Here is a 21,790-nt window from a genome sequence, read left to right on the forward strand (position 1 = left end):
TTATTTCCCAACTCTTTTATAATAAAACTTACCAATCTGGCTGATGAGTTGCCTGAACTGATCAAGGTAGCTTTGTCCCTCTGGGGTAATTCCAAGTTTTCTGATGCCACGGTTGAATTTTTCTGCTCTTTCAAAAGGATACTAAAGAGATAATTTAAAGACTACCTTTATTAATAAAGACCCCTAAAGCATAAAATGCCTATAAAATCAACCATGCTAATACCACTTGCCTTCCTAATTTTGTCATTGTCCTTAAAAAAACCACTCAAATCTAACGACAAAAAATTTATAGCACAAAAACTACCAATGTTCAAGGTCAATATAAATTTCTTTTTGCCATAGCTAAGGAAAATAATTATTAAAGTCACCAAATTTAAGTTATCCACCACCATTATTAGTCTCCCAACATCCAACTACTCTATTAGATAGACAAACCAATTCCTCCTAGAAACATTTCTTCAGAGATGTCCAACCAAGTTCCTGTGGGTTGAATAGGTATTATATATATAAACATACTCCTTCCCAAATAATACACATTAGCTGAGCTAAAATTTCTAATTGCACCAATAAAAAATGATTTTTCACATCTCAGCTGATTAAAAGTTAGGAAATTACTCATTGTATATTAATAGCAAATGGACACAATTCTTACAAACAAGAGAATGATTATTTCTCTGAATATAATTTATTCCAATAAAAAGGAGATAATTAAATTCTCTGATAACTATAATCTATAATTTTATTAGTTATTTTACTAGGAATGTATGCTGCAAATCAAATATAAAACCCACCTAATAATCATGTTGGTTCTCTATCCACACGGCTACAGGCCTCTATACTAGTACCACTTAGATTTCTCTTCATTATTACAAAACTCAGTCCAGAGGGTGAAGGGAAAACAGCATTCTTATAAATTACGGATGGGAATATCAATTGGTACAGTGTTTTTAGGGTGTGTAGCAACATGTATCACAATTTTAAATATTCATATTTTGTGCCCTAGAAATTTCTCTTCAAGCAATTCACCTTTCAGAATTTTAATAGTCTCCAAATTCACAGATAAATATGTAAAGGATGTTACCTGCAGTACTGTTAATAACACTAAAAAATCAGAAAAACCTAAACATCTGTCAGCTGGAGAAGGTTAAATAAGTTATAGTATACATCTTTACTATCAACTGTTAAAAAGAATGAGGCAGATCTATATGTAGAGAACTGTGATAAGTATACTGTAAAATAATGTGTGTAGTATTACACCATTTTTGTTAGGAAAAAAAAGCAGTACATGTAGGTGCAAATAGATATGTTTATCACACAGACATCTAGAAGCATCACATCAGAATGTTAACAGCAACTGCCTCCAGAGATGGAATTGGGAGGAAGAGAAATGAGGGAGATCATTTAGTTTATGCACTCTATATTGTTTAAATGTTTCAAAGTAAGCATGTTTTGCTTCTGCGTTATTTAAAATAAAGAAAGAGAAGTTAACACCTGGCTATACTGATCCTTACACTGTGGCCTACAGAGAATGCAAAGAGTAAGATATTATAAGGGGAAATACAAGAAACTTGGAGGCCAGATCTAGGAGACATTATTGTGAAAAATACCTAAAAAAACAAAAAAAAAATGAAAACTCCACTACAGAGTCTCATAATGAACTTCAGCATAAACATCTGCTATACACTCAACAGTTCACTCAAACTACCTTAAAAAGAATATGTGAAAATACCTTATGATCATTTTGGTCCTTGACTTCCCTGAAAAACCGAATATCTTTAATCAATCGAGATTTGATATGTTCATCATACATAAATTGGCTGAATATATAGAACTTCTTTTTCAAAAACTGGTAGGTGAAATTAACCTATAAAATTAAAATACAAAAAATTGGACAGTTAATATAAAAATTAATCTAAAATCAATGTGACTGAATAACAGTTATCTATAAACTCTAATTTATATGAGTTTTCATAAAGTCTAATATTTATAAAGTCTAATTCACACTGGACATAATAAATGAAGTTTTTTTATTGCTCAAGTTTACAGAAATTTCTATAAGCTCCCTTTAAATATTTTAACTACACAAAAGGGAAAAAAAGGAAAATATTTTCCTAATAGAAGAGTTATATAGTGAGAATCAAAAAACCAGATTCAACACTCTAGTTTTTAAGTAATAAACCACAATCAGAAGTTTCTGATCCTCCATCTGCAAGACTACTTTTTACTAATCTACATGTCTAGAATGATACTGAAGTAAGAAACATGGTGCTCTTTAACTTTCCTGAAGGAAGACATTCAATTATTTATCCAGGAATATTTTGAGCACCTCTTATGTGCAAGGAATGGTCTATCTGCTCTCATGCTAGACATGGTGCTTGTCATCATGTAGTCTATATTCTAGCAGGAGTGACATTTTAAACAATTATATGTTAAATAAATTATTAAATCTCAACTGCAATAATTCATACAATGAGAAGTGCCAGTGCTTTGAGAATAATAAAAGGCCCTGATCTAGACTCAGAAAACCCTGAAAAAGTTGAATTTGAGCTGAGATTAAAGCCATAATAACGTAGAGGATGGGAGTCCTAGAGGATGAAAGCCCTGTACTAGTCTTCGTCTCCTCCACCCTCAAAAACTACTGTTTTAGCAAATATATGCCATTTTTTTTTTTAACAGTCTTCATTTACCCAGTTTTAGAAATGGGTGCTTTCTCATAACTTTTCTTGTGGCTTAAACACTGCTTTTTCATTTATTATTTTTTAATTTAAATTCAATTAACGTATAGCGTATTATTAGTTTCAGAGGCAGAGTTCAGTGATTCATCAGTCTTATATAATACCCAGTGCTCCTTACATCATGTGCCCTCCTTAATGTCCAACACCCAGTTACCCCATCCCCCCATCCCCCTCCCCTCCAGCAACCCTCAGTTTGTTTCCTATGGTCAAGCATCTCTTACGGTTTGTCTGCCTCTGATTTCATCTTGTTTCATTTTTCCCTCCCTTCCCCTATGATCCTCAAACACTGCTTTTTCTTGATCTCCTTACTAGTAGTTGTGTTAGCAGAAATAGTCTCTTCTTTATCCTTCCCACTCTTAATAATGGGTAACTGCCAGTCTCTGATCTTGTCTCTTCTATACTCACTTAGTCATCACCAGACATCAGGAATGTACATTCACTAGTGTGATCAACTGATAAATGACTGTATCCCATGCTAGAGTATAATCACCATGAGAGCACAAACTGTTTTTCTCACCATAGTGCACAGCACCGTGCCTCAGGTAAAATACACACACAATTATATTTATTACATGAATGAGTATCTAACAGATGAGGTCAAAGAAGAGTTTATTTATCCTGAAAAGTTCAGACATGACCTCTACCAGGTGACTCCTTATTTTAAGTTATAAACTCTGTCTCATTTCTATATTGGTAACCACTAAAACAGAACTCCAATCACATCTATCAGCTCAAGTACTTTAATGGCTTCCCCACCGAATATTAAAATGATCCCTATATAATTTCCAGTTACATAACTCCTTCTTATTCCCTTACTTTCAAATATGCTTAATAATAGTTTACTATTTAAGCATTCATACTCTTCCTCAAGGAGAAGTTAAGTGTATCCTGAAAACCAGGTAAATTCAAAGACTTCTCTTGTCCGCAGAAGAAAAAATAGCATACAAATTCAAGTGAGTCTCTCAAGTGATAGAAGGCCCACTTCTAAAATTCAAAATATTTTTAGAAAATTTCTACTTTTATGGATATCAAATAATTATTAAGTTCCCCCCCCCAAAAAAGAGCATGACTGATGTTAAATAAACTGCTATCAATGATTTGCTTGCAAAAGCAACTTTCAAAGAGTATCAGACAATCCACACAGATACATATATTTATGTCAATGTGCTCAAATCTCCAATGCTGTTTATAATGATGATCCTGAGATGGTAAGATATTCAAAAATGCCTTTGTATCACTGAGCTTCCATCACATCCAACACAATTTTAGTGCCATTTTTTTTTTAAGATTTTATTTTTAAGTAATCTCTACAGCTAACATGGGGTTCAAACTCACAACCCCAAGATCAAGAGTCACATGCTCCAACAACTAAGCCAGCCAGGTGCCCCCCCGACATTTTAATTACACCAACCAGAAGATGGAAACTCAGGTATAATATAAACAAGCAGTAGTATATGTTTACCAGAATATTCTATGAGAAAACTATTTGCCAAACTACCAAATTAAACAGGAGTCTATTACCCACCCAAACCCCCCCAAAAAAGTTCTTACTGTTGTATTCATGATTCCTGTGCCATGTGTTCGAATTGAATTAGCAATATGCCGAATATTAATAGTGTTCAAATGTTTGTTATTGCTTGTTCGTTCAATAAAAATCTGCAACGAAACAAACTTATGCTAAGTAACAACACAATCCATAGCAACACTGGTCAGTTATACAAAGAAAATTTTACAATCTATTTTATTAAAGATAATTTAATTGGAAAGTCATTCAAGAAGATAATATAATCAAAGCAAAGGAATAAAAAGATGATCTCTAAACAATTATATTCCACTTTATTTCACTAGTTTTCACTAATGAGAATCAACTCTGCCTCTCAGACTTCCTACTATACATCCACCCACATTTAAAAAGAATTTTAAAACCTACTCACCTGATTGTTGAGATTATAGAGGTATCGAGACACAAATATATGAATATTTCTCATAATTTCCAAAACATCCAGGCCCTACAAAACAATCCACAAAGTTCTATTATTATTGAAGATAGACTTGTATCAATATAGTGACTTACTACCAATATTTTTAAATTACTTTAAAAAACAACTATACAAAAGGTATGACCAAAGGCTAAGGAGCCTTCTAACTGCTATAATCAGGACTATCTCCTTGGGGAAACGTGGCTGCTTGTTCTCTTATCCCTTTTGTAAAGACAAGAAGAGTTATGTTTAAAATTTCAGAGATTCATGACTCAATCATTTCCCCACCATTCTTGAGAATATTTGTCTTCCCAAGATCTTCTGTATATGTTTTACTAAATAAACTAATGGCCAGATTCTAAAAGGTAGTCAGGATATGTGGTGATATTTATAAAATACATACTGTTTTCCAGGCACTGTGCAAGGTTCTTTATATGTAAATCTCAAAAAAAATGAGGTATTAGTCTTCTAAATGCCACAACTGAGGAAAATGAAGCTAAAGGAGTTCTCCAAGGTCAAACAGCTAGGAAAAGGCAGACCTAGGAATTTTTAGAAAATCGAATTCCAAATCCTTATGCTTCTTTAAATTACACTAGACCACCTTTAACATACAAGTTACCTATGAAGAATCCTTCATTCTTCAGCTATTACTCTAATGTCTAATGGCATCATATAAATTGACCCACAGCTTTTCTAACTGGGGCTCAAAGGAGCATCACAACACCCATTAAAGTTTTTATTATCGTTTTTCTCATGTTTCAACCTAAAAATCTGTTTACTTACTTTTTCTCCTACTAGGTTATAAGTACATGAGCTGAAATTTTTTTTGTTTTGTTTTGTTTTGTTTTTAATGTCCCAAAACATAGTTCAGTGCCTGGCATCTTTTTAGTAAATACTAAATGTATAAATGAATGAAAGGATATACAAACTGATCCTAGAAATGCAAAAGGATGGAGGAAAAATTATGATCCTCAAATTTTGGAACTGAATATATGTTTTTTGATAAATACTATTTTTGGTTTTTCTTAGAAAAAATACATGCAAATTAACTGAAAACTTTAACTTTTGCACTCATGAGATACTACCATATTGTAAATTAGCTCACTGAATTAGCAAAGCCAAATGCTTGTAGGCACTCGTCATTTTAAGAATAAATTTATAATCATATACATTTAACCATGTTTTCCTAAGACATTAAAGCCTATGTTATATCTACGTTTAAAATCCTTAACTGTGATCTTGACTAAACTTTTTACAATTCTGCACAAGTCACCTCACAATCCCAATGTTTCTGAAACACTGTATCTAAATCTATGGAGATTTCAGATGTTCAACAAAAGGCAGAGTGTAAACAGGAAGCCTGTGGTAAATTATTCATAAAGCAAATTAACACCATCTAATTTTTTATTCTTGTCAAGCATATAGTTTTTATAGCAAATATTTTGAGATATAAACACATGCTAAATAAAGTAAAAAGAAAAAAAAAGACTGCTTAGAGAAATGCTGTTATGCTATAAACACACTATGCTAAAAACACTTTATACTATACCTGTTCCAAAGTCTGACTAGGAAGATGAGCCTCTGTCATAACCAATCCATAACGCTGGGTAGCTAAATTTCTCATTTCGCTGTAAGTGGCCCAGTCATGAAGAGCCACTGTTGTTAGATTGTAGAAAGTCTTGTCTAGGTAGTGAGTTACATAAGCTACAAAAAAATAATTAATAAAAAATAAAAAATTTTTGATTCATGAAAAGTAAAAAAGCAAGAGAAATGAAACTTTTTGCAAACAACTTGTCTTTGAACATTAAATTTCTTCCTTTAAAATAAGGTACCAGGAAAATAAAAATGAAGAAACAAAAACGAATTAAAGAATAAATGAGTAATACAAAAATACCCTCAAAGTTTTGTTTTTTTGTTCTTTAATAGTTAAGGGCAAACAGATACAGAATATGACTTTAAGAAGGAAAACAGAACACTCACCTCGAATGTCAATGAAACGATTGAAAAATCGAATTGGATTCAAAGAGAAAAAAAGGGCCAGGTCTTTCATGCCAACTTTGAAAGGGTTTCGGTCATCCAGTTTTAAATGAGTGTGCACAGAAAGTCGCAGATCCTTCTCTATTTCCTTGCATAATTTGTCCAGTAAATGCTATGCACAAAGAATTGATACCTTAATTTTTCAAAATGATATTCCAGTTGCATTGTTCTTCTAAGGCATCTATGCTTGACCATTAGAGTTTTATAATCAGCACAATGATGAAAAATTTGTCAAACTGGTTTAAAAGTCTAAATAAGCTATGGTAAAATATTTTTATTGGCAAAGTGAAAATTACTTTGTTCTCCATTTTATTTTTTTTAAAGATTTTTTATTTTTAAGTAATCTCTACTCCAAATGTGGGGCTTGAACCCACAACCCCGGTATCAAGAGTCACACACTCCACTTAGCCAGGCAGGCGCCCCTGTTCTCCATTTTAAGATTTTATTTATTTTTATTTGAGAGAGAGAGAATGAGAGACAGAGAGCACGAGAGGGAAGAGGGCAGAGGGAGAAGCAGACCCCCCGCTGAGCAGGGAGCCCGATGTGGGACTCGATCCCAGGACTCCAGGATCATGACCTGAGCCGAAGGCAGTCGCCTAACCAACTGAGCCACCCAGGCGCCCCTTGAGGATACATTTCAAATGTTCTCCATTTTAAACCAACGATTTTTCTGGGACGCCTGGCTGGCTCAGTCAGTTAAGCGTCTGCTTCCAGCTCAGGTCATGATCCCTGGGTCCTGGGATCAAGTCCCACATCGGGCTCCTTGCTCAGTGGGGAGCCTGCTTCTTTCTCTGCCTGAAGCTCCCCCTGCTTGTGCTCTCTCTCTGACCAATAAATAAAAATCTTTAAAACAAAATAAACTAAACTGATGATTTTTTGACCAGGGAGCAGTTAGATAAATTCTAAATTTTTATTTTCATTAATACTTAAAACCCTTGAAAAGAACTTCAAAAGCTAATGTCTGATGAGTTCATTACAAGGAACATGAATAAACAATATAAAGTATAACATTTATGGAAACCAGTAACTAAGAAGGAAAGGTCCTGAGAACTAGCAAGAGAAGAAAAAAAAATTTTTTTTTTCAAAGATTTATTTATTTGACAGAGAGGGACACAGCGAGAGAGGGAACACAAGCAGGGGGCGGTGGGAGAGGGAGAAGCAGGCTTTCTGCTGAGCAGGGAGCCCAATGCGGGGCTCGATCCCAGGACCCCAGGATCATGACCTGAGCCGTAGGCAGATGCCTAACGACTGAGCCACCCAGGCGCCCCAAGAGAAGAAATTTTTTAAAAAGCTTCCTTATAGGGGTGCCTGGGTGGCTCAGTCAGTTGGGCATCTGACTCTTGATTTTTGCTTGGGTCATGATCTTGGGGTCATGGGATCAAATGCCATGTTGGGCTCCATGCTCAGCAGGGAGTCTGCTTGGGATCCTCTCTCTCACTTTCCATCTGCCCCTCCCACCAAGCGTGCTCTCTAATAAATAAATAAAATCTTTAAAAAAAGCTTCCTTATTATAATAATCATTTTTTTAAAAAATCACAAAATTCATTGCACTAAAGGTAATGAAATTAATCATCTTCTCTGGTCTACCATTAAGTTCTAAATACTGGCCAAACATGTATGTTATTATAAAATACATATAAGAATAGTTAATACAAGAAATTACATAAACTTTTTCACAATTTTATCAAACCTGAATATCGTTTATATTGTGAAGTTTACTCATTTTTAATCTCTCCCTCCATATAACATTGCTAGATGACAATTTAAAGATATCAGTGTTTATAATATGCATTCCATTAAAACAAGAAGGTATATATTACACTGCATTTGAATTATCTGTATACAAGTAAATCTTTTAAATTTAGAAAATTTAAATAAACAGAAAATTTTAGTCAGTGACGTGCCAAATAATTCAGTAAAATTTCGGTAATTAAGTTGCAGTAACTGCATTACCATTAGCAGCACTCAATTTTCAAACCAATTTCCAAATTCCTAGTCTGAATTTCTATATAAAAAATGGGAATTAGGAGCACCTAGGTGGCTGTCAGTTGAGCATCGACTCTTGATTTTGGCTCTGGTGGTGATCTCAGGGTCTTGAGATTGAACCCTGCCTTGGGCTCCGCACTCAGTGTGGAGTCTGCTTGTCCCTCTCCATCCCCTGCTTGTGTGCTCTCTCTCTCTCTCTCTCAAAAAAATACATAAAAAATATTTTTTAAAAAATTAGGAATTAAAGACCAATTTAGCACAATAGTTATAACTAAAAAGAAATCCTTTGTTCTAGACAGTGATTCATAAATTTATATTATGACATATGAATATGAATATATAACATATATGTAAATGAAAGCCTGCTTCAATCCAGAAAGTTTTTCCAAATATTGAAAAGCTTAAAACATGTATTTGGAATGCAATCTCGAATATATTACCTCATTTAAAATTTCCATAATTTCTTTGTCATAGCAATCCAGAAGTATTTCATAGGACTCTAAATGCCTTGCATGCATCATAGCAGGTACACAGTCCCGTAAAGCACTGAACATGTACTAAGAAGAAAATCAGAATGTTCATGAATTTCAAAAAACCAGAGCTCTAATTAAGAAATATCACAAAGGGGAAAAAAAAAGGACTATCACAAAGGTTAATTATCTATCTTTAAAGACAAAATCTCAATTTGAAGAGTGTTTTTAACATGTCTGTCTTACTTTCCTAAATAAGAGCCAGATTTTATTCTCTAAAGCAGATACTTTAAATCAAAAAAAAAATTCACATTTACTTATCCTCTGTCTTGAGCATTCAAATACTTATTTCCGTAAGGAAACAGATCTGAGTAACACAGACCTTGCTGACAAGTAAATGTCAGACTACTGTGACATAAACTAAAATCAAGTGAAATGAGAATGATAGGAATATGAGTAAAAAAGTTAATTCATTAACATTAATATCAAATTTAACTAAACTAACTGCTTATTAAATATGCACAGCATTGTAAAAACATTAGCAGTCAATTTTAAAATGATTTATTAAGTCAAATGATTGTATTTAAAACTAATTAGAATGGTTTGTATGGTGACTAAAAATGATGGATTATTTTTTACATTATTCTTCACTTACATGTAATCTGGCTGCATCAACAGCATTTTCATATACATCATCTAAATAAATTGGGAAGACAGCTCGGTGCCAGTATAAAAAACAACAGTCACACTGTGTTTGGACTCTACAATGTAAAGTAGTAATTAGTGGTAGCAAAACTCAAGCACCCCCCATCCCAAAAATAATGAAAGGAACAACATTCTATACCATAATGGTAAGAGCTCAGTCTTACCCATTTTTTATTCCCTGTATCACATAACCCAAAATTAGTACAGAAAAGCCAAAAGATAAGTATTTTTCAGATTGAACAAGGATAACAAAACATTCCAATATCTGATATTGTCAGAATTCTGCATATATGCTTTAGTTCTAAAGCATACTTGAAAAATGATATAACTTTTAAATAGTTAAAATTTTCAATATTATTTGGTATGACTGAACTTATAATACTTGCATCACATGCACCATTTTACCTGTCTCAAAGTTGAAAAACAGAACCTTTTAAAAAAAGTGACAAAAAAAACAAAAACAAAACAAAATCAGAAACCCAGTTACACTTAACCTGTCTATAATCTTTGCCAAATGACCATTTCACACCATTCTGCAGCAAAAAAAAATGATCATTAAGTATCTTATAATGAAGCAGGCTCACTATTTCTTCCAAAGATAGAAAGTTAAATGCTACTAACTACAAAAGTCTCAAGTTCTCAGAACAAAAAACAGTAAGTTTTAAATGAGTTAAAACGTTAAAGTTTCAAACATTAAGCTTTAAATGAAAACTGTGCTGTAACCTTAATTCACCTGGGAATCAAAATTCAGAAGACCCATTTTCCCTTCAAGAAACATATTACTTCCTCAATAAAAAGAAAATAATAAAGTCACAAGGGGCTTCCAAAAACTAATTCATTTAAGTGAATTCCAATTCATGTATCAAAATAAAATTACAGAATGTGACATGTGACATGACTCTCTAAGTCTCTCACAAATAGATGAAACCTTGTTTTAAAGCAGCAATTTTAAAAGTCCACTATGCTAGTGGACAATGACAGTAAATCCAATAGGCATCAAGGTCTAGCAGATGCTCTAGGGGTGGTATCACATTCTCATGGGAGTTCTTCCAGAAGCCACCTCCTTACTGTAGAAGCAAAACTAAAGAAATATGATCCCTAGTCACAGTCTCATTTTGGTCATGCTAAAGGAGTGACAAGGAGGAACTAATGGTCTATCTAGGTTATATTTCTTCTCTTGCTATGCTAAACAAAAAATTGATGTTTCTATTACCTTACCTTTTGAGTATCATTACATATCCCTACTTACCTTTCTCTAAGCTCACTGATAAGATCCAGCTTTTTCATGACTACTTGCAGTGGAAAGAGTTCTTCATCTTTAAATGTTTTCTTTCAGGAAGGGAAAAGAATGACAGAGAAGTTGCAAAGTAAGGACAGATTTCTTAGGTCAATAACAAGTAAAATGTGAAATCTCAGATCTCATTCTCCCTCCATAATAGCAACACACTTACCATTTGTGTGCCAACACTTAGTGCCAAAGAAACAATAAGTCGTCGTTGCCTTGTGCTTGGTCCATTTAGAGTGTTTTCAGCCAAAACTAGAGCAGAGAGCACATCAAGACGCTGTTCGCTATATTTTTTGTCAGAAATTACTCTTTTCTAAAAGATAAAAGGAGAAAAAACAAGAAATAACAGTTTCATTCTTGAATCAATAACAAAAGACTCAGAAGAAAAACTTCAGGGTAATCTTTTCCACGATTCAATTTAAGAGAGCTTAGACAAATGCTTTCCCTGTTCAGCTTTTTCTGATGTTATGTGCTTTACTTCTATAACATTACCATTTAATGCTGTCAAGGACAGCAAATGTATTAAGCATGTTTTTAAATTTCCATATTAGGCTTTTTGAGAGGCAGTTCAAGATAACAGCAGAGGCCACATTCTAAAATTTCTATATTAATTTAATAAGGAAATTATTTCTTTAAAGAAGAGGTATATTTTAAAACTACACACAATGTCATTTTTTAAAAAAGATTTTATTTATTTACTTGAGAGAGAGAGAGAGAGAGAGAGCGCAAGCAGGGTAAGCAGTAGAGGGAGAGGGAGAAGTAGACTCCCCGCTGAAGCCCAATGCAGGGCTCGATCCCAGGACCCTGGGATCATGACTTGAGCCGAAGATAGACACTTAACAGACTGAGCCACAAAATGTAATTTTTTAATAGAGGAGTGTTAATGTATTCCATGCTGCAAGTTCAGAGTTAAGATAACCCTGATCGCTCTAAATAACAATCATAAAATACCATGGAGAAAAAGGACCAAGAATTATTACACTTGAAGATATGGAGTAAACAGACTAAACTAAAAAAACACATATAAAACAACAGGAGAGCAAACTGAAAAGATAATTATGCTGAATACATAATAAACTTCATACCTTTGCCACAGAAATAGAATTAAGAGCCTGATGTTGAAGGTGCTGTGTTATATGTGAGACCGAATCAGCCACAACCATGCTTCTTCTGTAGAACATATGCTCTATTGCCTAAAAAGAACCACAAGCAATGTTGTGAAAATCAACTTAAAACTTTTAGGCAAATTATAGACTATCTTGAGGACCTTGGGTTAGGTTAGGTAAGGAATTTGTAAATGAGATCCAAAAGCACTGTGATATAGGGTAAGATTGGTAAATTCAACTACATTAAAATTTAAGAATTTCTGTTCATCAAAAGCCACTATTAAAAAAATAAAAAAGCAAGCCAAAGTATGAGAAAATATTTGCCATACACAAGGGTTTAGTACTCAGAAAAAAAAAAAAAAAAAAGGAACATTTTTAATGGCAAATAATTTAATAGATAAAACTGAACAAAAGAACTCATTTTCACAAAAGAAAAAACACAGTTAATAAACACTTAAAAAAGACACCATCGCCAACAATCAGGGAAATAAACACTACAAATAAAATCATTTACCTCCCACCAAAAAAAGAAAAAGAAAGCCAGATAATACCAATGTTGGCCAGTTAGGGAACCATGGGAAGTCTGGTCCATTGGGGAGGTATGTAAACTGACTGACAGAACAATGGTAGGAAACAATTTGGCATCCTCTTGAAAAGCTGAACATGTACAGAATACACAACCCAGCAATCCACCAGTAGACACATTAACACCTCAGAAAAACTCTTGCGCGATTATACCCAAGAAACATGCAAGAACAGCAACTTTGTTTATAATAGCAACACAACTGGAAACCTCTCAAAGGTCCATCCACAGGAAAGCAACACAGCAATGAAAATGAATGAAGGACAGCTATTCATCCCAACATGTTCAAATACAAAATTCTGAGTTTAAAAAAAAAGCAAGTCAAAAATACATGAAGTATTACTTCATTAATATAAACTTCAAGAACATATATAATTAAACAATGAATGGTTTATAGATTCATCCATATCCGGTAAACTAAAAAGAAAAACGAGGGAATGGTAAGCGTAAAATTCAAGACAATGGTTTCCTCTGAGGGAACGGGATAAGATGTAATCACAGAGGGACAGGGTGTTTGTGAAAATATTAGTATTTCTTAAATGGGATGGTGTGTTTTTAAGTGTCTATTATTTTTTTAAATTATGTTTATTAAGTATGTATGCATAAATACACATATACATACATTTTTATTGATAGTTCATAATAAATATAATAATATATCTTAAAGAAAAAAAGGCTAAAAATGCCCCCAAATTTTTATTTCCTAAGCAAATCTAAAGGCATTAGCAGAAATTAGCTAGAAAATTTTTAATTTCAATTTTTACAAAAGGTTAAGTGGGTTTTCCTGCCCACAAGGGGTTTTATTTATTTATATAGAGTATGCTAAGAAACATTTTATATTTCCAGAAGTATTCAAATCACAACATTGCAGCACTTTCTCTGAATTACAAAATAATTAGCCTCATGTTGACTAGCCTCATGTGCATTTGAACACTATAAAATGGATGTCTTTTTTTTTTTTTTTTAGTATCGTTGATACACAACGTTAGTTTCAGGTATATAACCTAGCAATTTGACAAGTTTATGCATCATGCTATGTTCACCACAAGTGCAGCTACCAATGTCCCATTACATTTCTATTTCAGTATCACTGACTGTATTCCTTACGCTGTGCCTTTCATTCCCATGACTTACTCATTCCATAACTGGAAGCCTGTACCGCCCTCTCCCCTTCACCCATTTTACCCAACCCTCCATAGCCCCCACCCCGCCAGCAAGCATCAGTTTCCTGTATTTATAGGTCTCATTCTGATTTTTGTTTATTCATTTGTTGTTGTTTTTACATTCCACTTATGAATGGAATTATATGGTATTTATCTTTCCATCTGACTTATTTCACTTAGCATAATGCTCTCTAGGTCCATCCATGTTGTCTCAAATGGCACAATCTCATCCTGTTTTATGGCTGTGTATGTTCTATTACATATATAACAACATTTTCTTTATCCATTTGTCTACTAGTGGACACTTAAGTTGTTTCCATACCTTGGCTATTGTAAATAATGCTGCAATAAACACAGGGGGGGCATATTATCTTTTCGAATTAGTGTTTTCAGTTTCTTTGGGTAAATATCCAGTTGTGGAATTACTAGATCATGTGGTATTTATATTTTTAACTTTTTGAGGAATCTCCATACTATTTTCCACAGTGGCTGTACCAATTTACATCCCCACCAACAATGCATGAGGGTTCCTTTTTCTCCACATCCTCACCAATACTTGTTATTTCTTGTCATTCTGATATTAGCCATTCTAACTGGTGTAAGGGGATATCTCGTTGTTTTGATTTGCATTTTCCTGACGAGTGATGTTGAAGATCTTTTCAAGTGTCTGTCGGCCATCTGTATGTCTTCTTTGGAGAAATGTCTCCTCAGGTCCTCTGCCCATGTTTTAATTGGATTTCTTTTTTTTTTTTTTTGGTGTTAAGTTCTTTATATATTTTGGATATTAACCCCTTATTGGATGTATCATCTGCAAATATCTTCAACCATTCAGTCAGTTGTTTCTTTGTTTTGTTGATGGTTTCCTTTGCTGTGCAAAAGCTTTTTATTTTGATACAGTACCAATAGTTTATTTTTGCTTTTGTGTCCCCTGCCTTCGGAGACATATCTAGAAAAATGTTATGGCTGATGTCAGAGAAATTACTGCCTGTACTCTCTTCTAGGATTTTTATGGTTTCAGGTCTCATATTTAGGTCTTTAATCCAGTTTGAGTTTATTTTTGTGTATGACATCAGAAAGTGGTCCAGTTTCGTTCTTTACACGTAGCTGTCCCATTTTCCCAGCACCATTTATTAAAGAGACTGTTTCCCCACTGTATATTCTTGCCTCTTTTGTCATAATTGACCATATAATTGTGGGTTTATTTCTGGGGTCCCCATTTTGTTGCACTGATCTATGTGTCAATTTTTGTGCCAAATCATACTCTTTTATAATTCAGGCAACATGCTTAAAACTTCCATGACTAAAACTTTACAATACCTAAGCTAACCTTTTCATTTTCCTTCTTCTCTCTCTCACCATATGCTAATTTTTAAAATTTTATTTTATTATGTTATGTTAGTCACCATACAATACATCATTTGTTTTTGATGTAGTGATCCATGATTCATTGTTTTCATATAACACCCAGTGCTCCATGCAGTACGTGCCCTCCTTAATACCCACCACCAGGCTAACCCACCCCCCCCACCACCCTCCCCTCTAAAACCCTGTTTGTTTCTCGGAGTCCATAGTCTCTCGTGGTTCATCTCCCACTCTGATATCCAACCCCCTTCATTTTTCCCTTCCTTCTCCTAATGTCCTCCATGCTATTCCTTATGTTCCACAAATAAGTGAAACCATAGGATAACTGACTTTCTCTGCTTGACTTAGTTCACTTAGCATAATCTCCTCCAATCCCATCCATGTTGATGTAAAAGTTGGGTATTCATCCTTTCCGATGGCTGAGTAATATTCCATTGTATAAATGGACCACATCTTCTTTATCCATTGATCTGTTGAAGGGCATCCCGGCTCTTTCCACAGGTTGGCTTTGTGGACATTGCTGCTATGAACATTGGGGTACATATGGCCCTTCTTTTCACTACATCTGTGTCTTTGGGGTAAATACCCAGGAGTGCAATTGCTGGGTCATAGGGTTCTTTGGGGTAAATACCCAGGAGTGCAATTGCTGGGGCATAGGGTAGGTCTATTTTTAGTTTTTTGAGGAACCTCCACATTGTTTTCCAAAGTGGCTGTACCAACTTGCATTCCCACCAACAGCGTAAGAGGGTTTCCCTTTCTCCACAACCTCTCCAACATTTGTTGTCTCTTGCCTTGTCAATTTTTGCCATTCTAACTGGTATAAGGTGGTATCTCAATGTGGTTTTGAATTTCCCTGATGGCTAAACTCGACCATTCTCTAACACCATACACAAAGATAAACTCAAAATGGATGAAAGACCTCAATGTGAGACAGGAATCCATCAAAATCCTAGAGGAGAACATAGGCAATAACCTCTTCGACATCGGCCACAGCAACTTCTTTCAAGATACATCTCCAAAGGCTAGTGAAACAAAAGCAAAAATGAACTTTTGGGACTTCATCAAGATAAAAAGCTTCTGTACAGCAAAGGAAACAGTCAACAAAACAAAGAGGCAACCCACAGAATGGGAGAAGATATTTGCAAATGACACTACAGACAAAGTGCTGATTGCCAAGGTCTATAAAGAACTTCTTAAACTCAACACCCAAAAAACAAATAATCAAGTCAAAAAATGGGCAGAAGACATGAACAGACACTTCTCAAAAGAAGACATACAAATGGCTAACAGACACATGAAAAAATGTTCATCATCATTAGCCATCAGGGAAATTCAAATCAAAACTATATGCTAATTTTTTTTTAAAAGATTTTATTTATTTATTTGAGAGAGAGAATGAGATAGAGAGAGAGAGCATGAGAGGAGGGAGGGTCAGAGGGAGAAGCAGACTCCCTGCCAAGCAGGGAGCCCGATGTGGGACTCAATCCTGGGACTCCAGGATCATGACCTGAGCCAAAGGCAGTCGCTTAACCAACTGAGCCACCCCGGCGCCCCTATATGCTAATTTTTAACAAAGTTTAAATATATTGGCCATTCATAAAAAGTTACTCAGAAATTTCTTTCGATGGCTAGTTTCTTTAGCCAACTGACAGAAAAGTACACTTTCCCACAATTTTTTATTCTCATAATCAAGAAGTCAAATATTACAAGACCACCTTAATTTAAGCACAGGTCAATTCTCAATTATAATGGCAAGTAAAATAATTTTAAACCTACCTTGAGAAGTTCAACAAGCCTGCATAATGCCTTAACTGAGGTTTTGGTCATTGGCTTTTGCATCGACATGTAGAGATTCATTGTGGTTTTAATAATGGTACTAATACTGTATGCATATAAGAAGCCCTATAAAAAAATAACACACTGATTATAATCACAAGAAAAAGTTTCATTTCTTCAACATTTCATTCTCTATGTAACAGTAATTATTCCTCAACTTGCCAATAACTATTGCTTGTAAAATTCATTTTAAAGTCTGCTCTTAAGATTTTTAAATACTTTTCCTCATACAATATACACATGATGGTGAAGTTTCAATGCAACCCTTAAAAGTGTATTTAACCCATTACATACCATAAATTTAGTACTGTTGAAATTATGCTATATAATCACAGCTAAAGAATCTTCCCATTAAAAACAAACAAACAAACCCTTCAGAGAAATGAACTGAATGTCAGGAAGATATCTATTCATCCTTATCTTACCTGTCAGACAAGAGTATAAAGACTCCTATCTGCTGCAGACAAAAGCTAAGGACTCCAAGGAACTAGGAATTGAAAAATGAGGAGAGCTGCTCTCTGGCCAATACACATATCAAAAGGTATTTCTCACTTCCAAGCCAATTCCACCTTTCCTTTTCACCAAGGTCAATTACTACTGTCCATCTGCTACCGTGTCCCCTGCCTATGTTGGTGCTAATCAGATTTTTTCTCCTTCCAGCCCAGTATGGGCAGTATATTTTCTCCTACCCTTCCATTCACAAAGGAAGCAGACAGGTCTTGTGAGGTTTAAAAAATATTTTGAGTGCTAGCAAACCCAGGGAAATGGGATGAAATAGAAAACAGGAAAAAGGATATTTATCTCTCAGATATATTTTCATTTGGATCTAAAAAAACCACATAGAAACATAATAATAAAGATTCTTTGGGTTTATAAAGGACCAAAAAAAGATACATGTACAGTCTAGAGATGAACCTAAACCATACTATTGTGGATATATCCAAGGAGCTGGGCAGAAACCATATGGTAGTGATTCTCAACCTTTTTTCTTCTCCTCTACCATATGTGAGAGATAAAGTACTCTCCCATCAGTGTAACAGTGACTCAGTAAAGGAGTGACAGTCAATGTGGGTGGGAGGAAGGAGTTTCTCTGAACCAATAATAGCTCTGTGATAAAGAGATGAGCTAAATTAAAGAATAAGACATGAGAGAGAAGATAGTATCCTAAGAAAGGTGACAGACAATAAGACTAAAGCTTGGGACATACACACAGGGAAGAGCCCCAAGTCTTACCTTGTCAGCTACAGGACTATTACACCAGACTCGGCCCTAACACAACACTTCGAAAAGTTAAAAAGCAAAAACAAGGAACAGCAAAAGTGTAACTCTAAGGCAGGGAGAAAAAGGGAGTTTCTTTTTTGAAGGGTAATGGAGGAGAAAGAACTCATGGGTTGATATCACACCATTCCCAAATGGTCATTAATTTGTGAAAGATACATACAAAGGATGTCTTTTAAAAATCTAAATGGGGAGGGGAGAGGTCTAGGGTCTGTTTCTGTTAATGGCAGAATAAACAATTTGGACCAGTCTTCCTACAAAGAACGATTAGCAAATCTGGGCAAAACATTTTTTTAAATCTCTTAGAAGGTATCAAAGAACTACCACAAGGATAAGGAAATATAAGGCGCAAATCTAGAAGACAGAAACCCAGAGAAGTGAGCCGGGCACTTGTGGCTGCCTTCCCTTAAGAGGCAGCTGCCTTTTCCAAAAGAAAGTAAGACAGAAGCCAAACATTATCTTCCAACAACTCACGGAAAGGAAAGGGGGATAAAAATAAGGAGTTCATGGCCCATCAAAGAGGGATGGAGGTCCTGTAAAACCTAGGTTCTGGATTCAGATCCTGAAAAACTACCTAAAAAGTAAGGGTGAACTCAAAAAAAACAGCCATCAAAGGATTTAGGTCCCACTTCAAATCATCTCAATCCATGACTGGGTTGAGGTGATCTGGGTTGCTAGTTGTCCTAGACTAGCTATACATCACAAGCAAAGATTATTAAATCCTCTCTGGAGAAAAAAAAAACAATATCCAGATCTTTCAATTATATCCACAGTTTTTCATATACAATGTGCCATACATTATAAAAAATAACCAGGCATACAAAGCAATAAGACATATCCAAAAACCAGAGAAACAACAGATAACAGAAATATCCAGATAATGAAATTATTAGACATGGGTTTCAAAATAATTATGCTGAATATGTTGAAGGAAATGAAACAAAATTTATTCAGAAGAAGAACTGGAAATTATAAGAAACAAAAAGCTAAAAAGTAAAATAATTAAGAATTCAGTAAATAGTTTAACAGGTTAGACACAGCTGAAGAGAAAGAAAGAGAGCAAGAGATATAAGAAAATAGAAATAGCACTTGCAAAGTTAATGGCTGAGAATTTTCCACAAATTCCAGAAGCTCTACAAATCCCAAGCAGCACTGCACAAAGGAAACTACACCTAGGTACCTAGTAATATTGCTAAAAACGAAAAAGTAAATCTTACAAGCAGTTAGAGAAAGACTCACCAAAAAAAGCAACAAAACTGGCAGCTGACTTCTCATCAAAAATAAAAGAAGCCAGAAGATGATAAAGGGGGGAGGAAGGTAAGGGATCCTGCCAACCCAGAATTCTATATGTAGCAAAACTGCTGTCAAAAATGAAGTTGAAATAAGATAGAGAAAAAGTGGTGATAATTCACCATCAGAAAGACATTTTAAATGAAATACTAACAGGTATTCCACAAATAGAAGGATGGAGAGATGCAGGAAGAACAGAACAGATAAATATGTGGATAAAGCTAAATGGACCCTGATTATAAAAACAACAGCAGCAATAATACCACTTTGTGAAGTTTAATATAGAGAAAAAAATAAACAACAGCAGCAGAGGTGAGAAGGGGATAAATAGAATTAAGGTGGCTTAAGATCCTTACACTGTCTAGAAAGAGATAAAACTACTCATTTATTCTGGAGTTGAGGGTTAAACGATGCATCTTAAAATCTCTAGAGTAACGATTAAAAAAACAATAAAAGAATACAGAATTAAAAACCTAATATTGGGAGAAATAATATGATTAAACTAATTCAAAAGAAAGGATGAAAGGAAAAGAAAAGAGACATAGAACAAGTGAGACAAAGAGAAAGCAATTAGTCAGGTGCTACTTTAAATCCAAATACACCAGCAATGACAGGAAAAATAATGAAAAGGGGTGCCTGGGTGACTCAGTTGGTTGAGCATCCGACTCTCTTGGCTTCAGCTCAGGTCATGATCTCAGGGTTGTGAGACTGAGCCCCACGTCGGGCTCTGCACTCAGCGCAGTCTGCTTCTTTCTCTCCCTCTGCTCCTCCCCCCTACTATATCTCTAAATAAATAAATAAATAAATAAAATCTTTAAAAAAAAATAATGAAAAAACAAAGACTGTAAGACTGGGGAAAAATTTATGCTGCTTCAGGAGACAGACATTAAATATAAGGAGTCAAACAGGTTGCAAGTAAAAGGATCAAAAAAGACATACCATGTAGACCTTAACTAAAAGAAAACTGGTATAGTTATGTTACTATCACACACACAAGACCTATGACAAAGAACATTACTAGAGATAAAAGGGACGTTTCATAATGATAAAAGGTTCAATTCATCAGGAAGATAGTAACAATCCTGAATGTTATGCACTGACTTGGTCTCGAAATACATAAAACAAAAACCTGACAAAAGATAAACAGACAAATCCACAATGCCAGTGGAAGAGTCTAACCCAATTCTCTCAGTAACTGATACAATATGCAGACAAAATCATTAACAAACATGACCTACTTGACATATACAGAACACTACAACCAAGAAATGCAAATCACATTCTTTTCAAGTATACACGAAATGTTTACCAAACTTGACCATAGGCTGGGCCATAATGCCAATCTCAACAAATTTCAAAATACCAAAATTACCTTAGTATTTCTAGGTATCAATAATAAAAAAATAACTAGGAAATCCTCATATCTTTAGAAATTAAAAAATATCTTTCAAAATAGCCCACAGACTGAAAAAGAAATCACAATAAAATTTTTTAAATATTTTGTACTAAAGGATAATGGAAATGCAACATATCAAAACTTATGGATACAGCAAAAAAGTCATGCTTTAAAGGGAATATAATTGCATGTATTAGAATATCTAAATTAATAAATCACACAGATCCAAACATAATCAAATCAATTTCAGTTTTTAAAAATAAAAACATATCCTTTCCAGTTTTTTCAAAGTGTAACTTCTATACATTGGATTAACAAAGAAATGACCCCCAAAATATTCTAAGTAAGAAGATGCAACTACCTGTATAAAAACATTACATCTATTGGTGAGGTCTTCAGCAAATTTATCCATTCTCTGCTCTTTAGATAAAATAGATTCCATTTTCATCATCCATGAGCTCACAAAGACGTAGTAAGACTGTACATCTCTAACAAAAGAAAGTATTGTGGTTACTCAGCACAGGAATGAAAATTTACTTCCATTTCTTTGAACTGGTTGGGATAAAATATTTCCTTGCA

General features: G+C 34.4%; 1 protein-coding gene across 3 annotated transcripts in view; it reads right to left on the reverse strand.

The window, feature by feature from the left end:
* Nucleotides 1–21,790, reverse strand: part of WASHC4 (WASH complex subunit 4) — a 60,208-nt gene that overhangs the window by 16,701 nt on the left and 21,717 nt on the right. For 2 of the 3 annotated variants that reach the window (XM_021687369.2, XM_021687370.2), the window contains exons 14-26: nt 21,573–21,699; nt 17,188–17,313; nt 12,283–12,390; nt 11,364–11,510; nt 11,162–11,241; nt 9,863–9,968; nt 9,178–9,294; nt 6,695–6,863; nt 6,264–6,418; nt 4,670–4,744; nt 4,287–4,391; nt 1,730–1,864; nt 33–141 (exon numbers count right to left, since the gene is read on the reverse strand). In XM_021687369.2, the coding sequence (XP_021543044.1) occupies nt 33–141; nt 1,730–1,864; nt 4,287–4,391; nt 4,670–4,744; nt 6,264–6,418; nt 6,695–6,863; nt 9,178–9,294; nt 9,863–9,968; nt 11,162–11,241; nt 11,364–11,510; nt 12,283–12,390; nt 17,188–17,313; nt 21,573–21,699 (1,559 nt within the window). Of the gene's footprint in view, nt 1–32; nt 142–1,729; nt 1,865–4,286; nt 4,392–4,669; nt 4,745–6,263; nt 6,419–6,694; nt 6,864–9,177; nt 9,295–9,862; nt 9,969–11,161; nt 11,242–11,363; nt 11,511–12,282; nt 12,391–17,187; nt 17,314–21,569; nt 21,700–21,790 lie in introns of all 3 variants that reach the window. The other variant, XM_044915347.1, reaches the window with a different exon arrangement.

This window comes from Neomonachus schauinslandi, chromosome 5, assembly GCF_002201575.2.
Source record: "Neomonachus schauinslandi chromosome 5, ASM220157v2, whole genome shotgun sequence".
NCBI classification, from domain to species: Eukaryota; Metazoa; Chordata; class Mammalia; order Carnivora; family Phocidae; genus Neomonachus; species Neomonachus schauinslandi.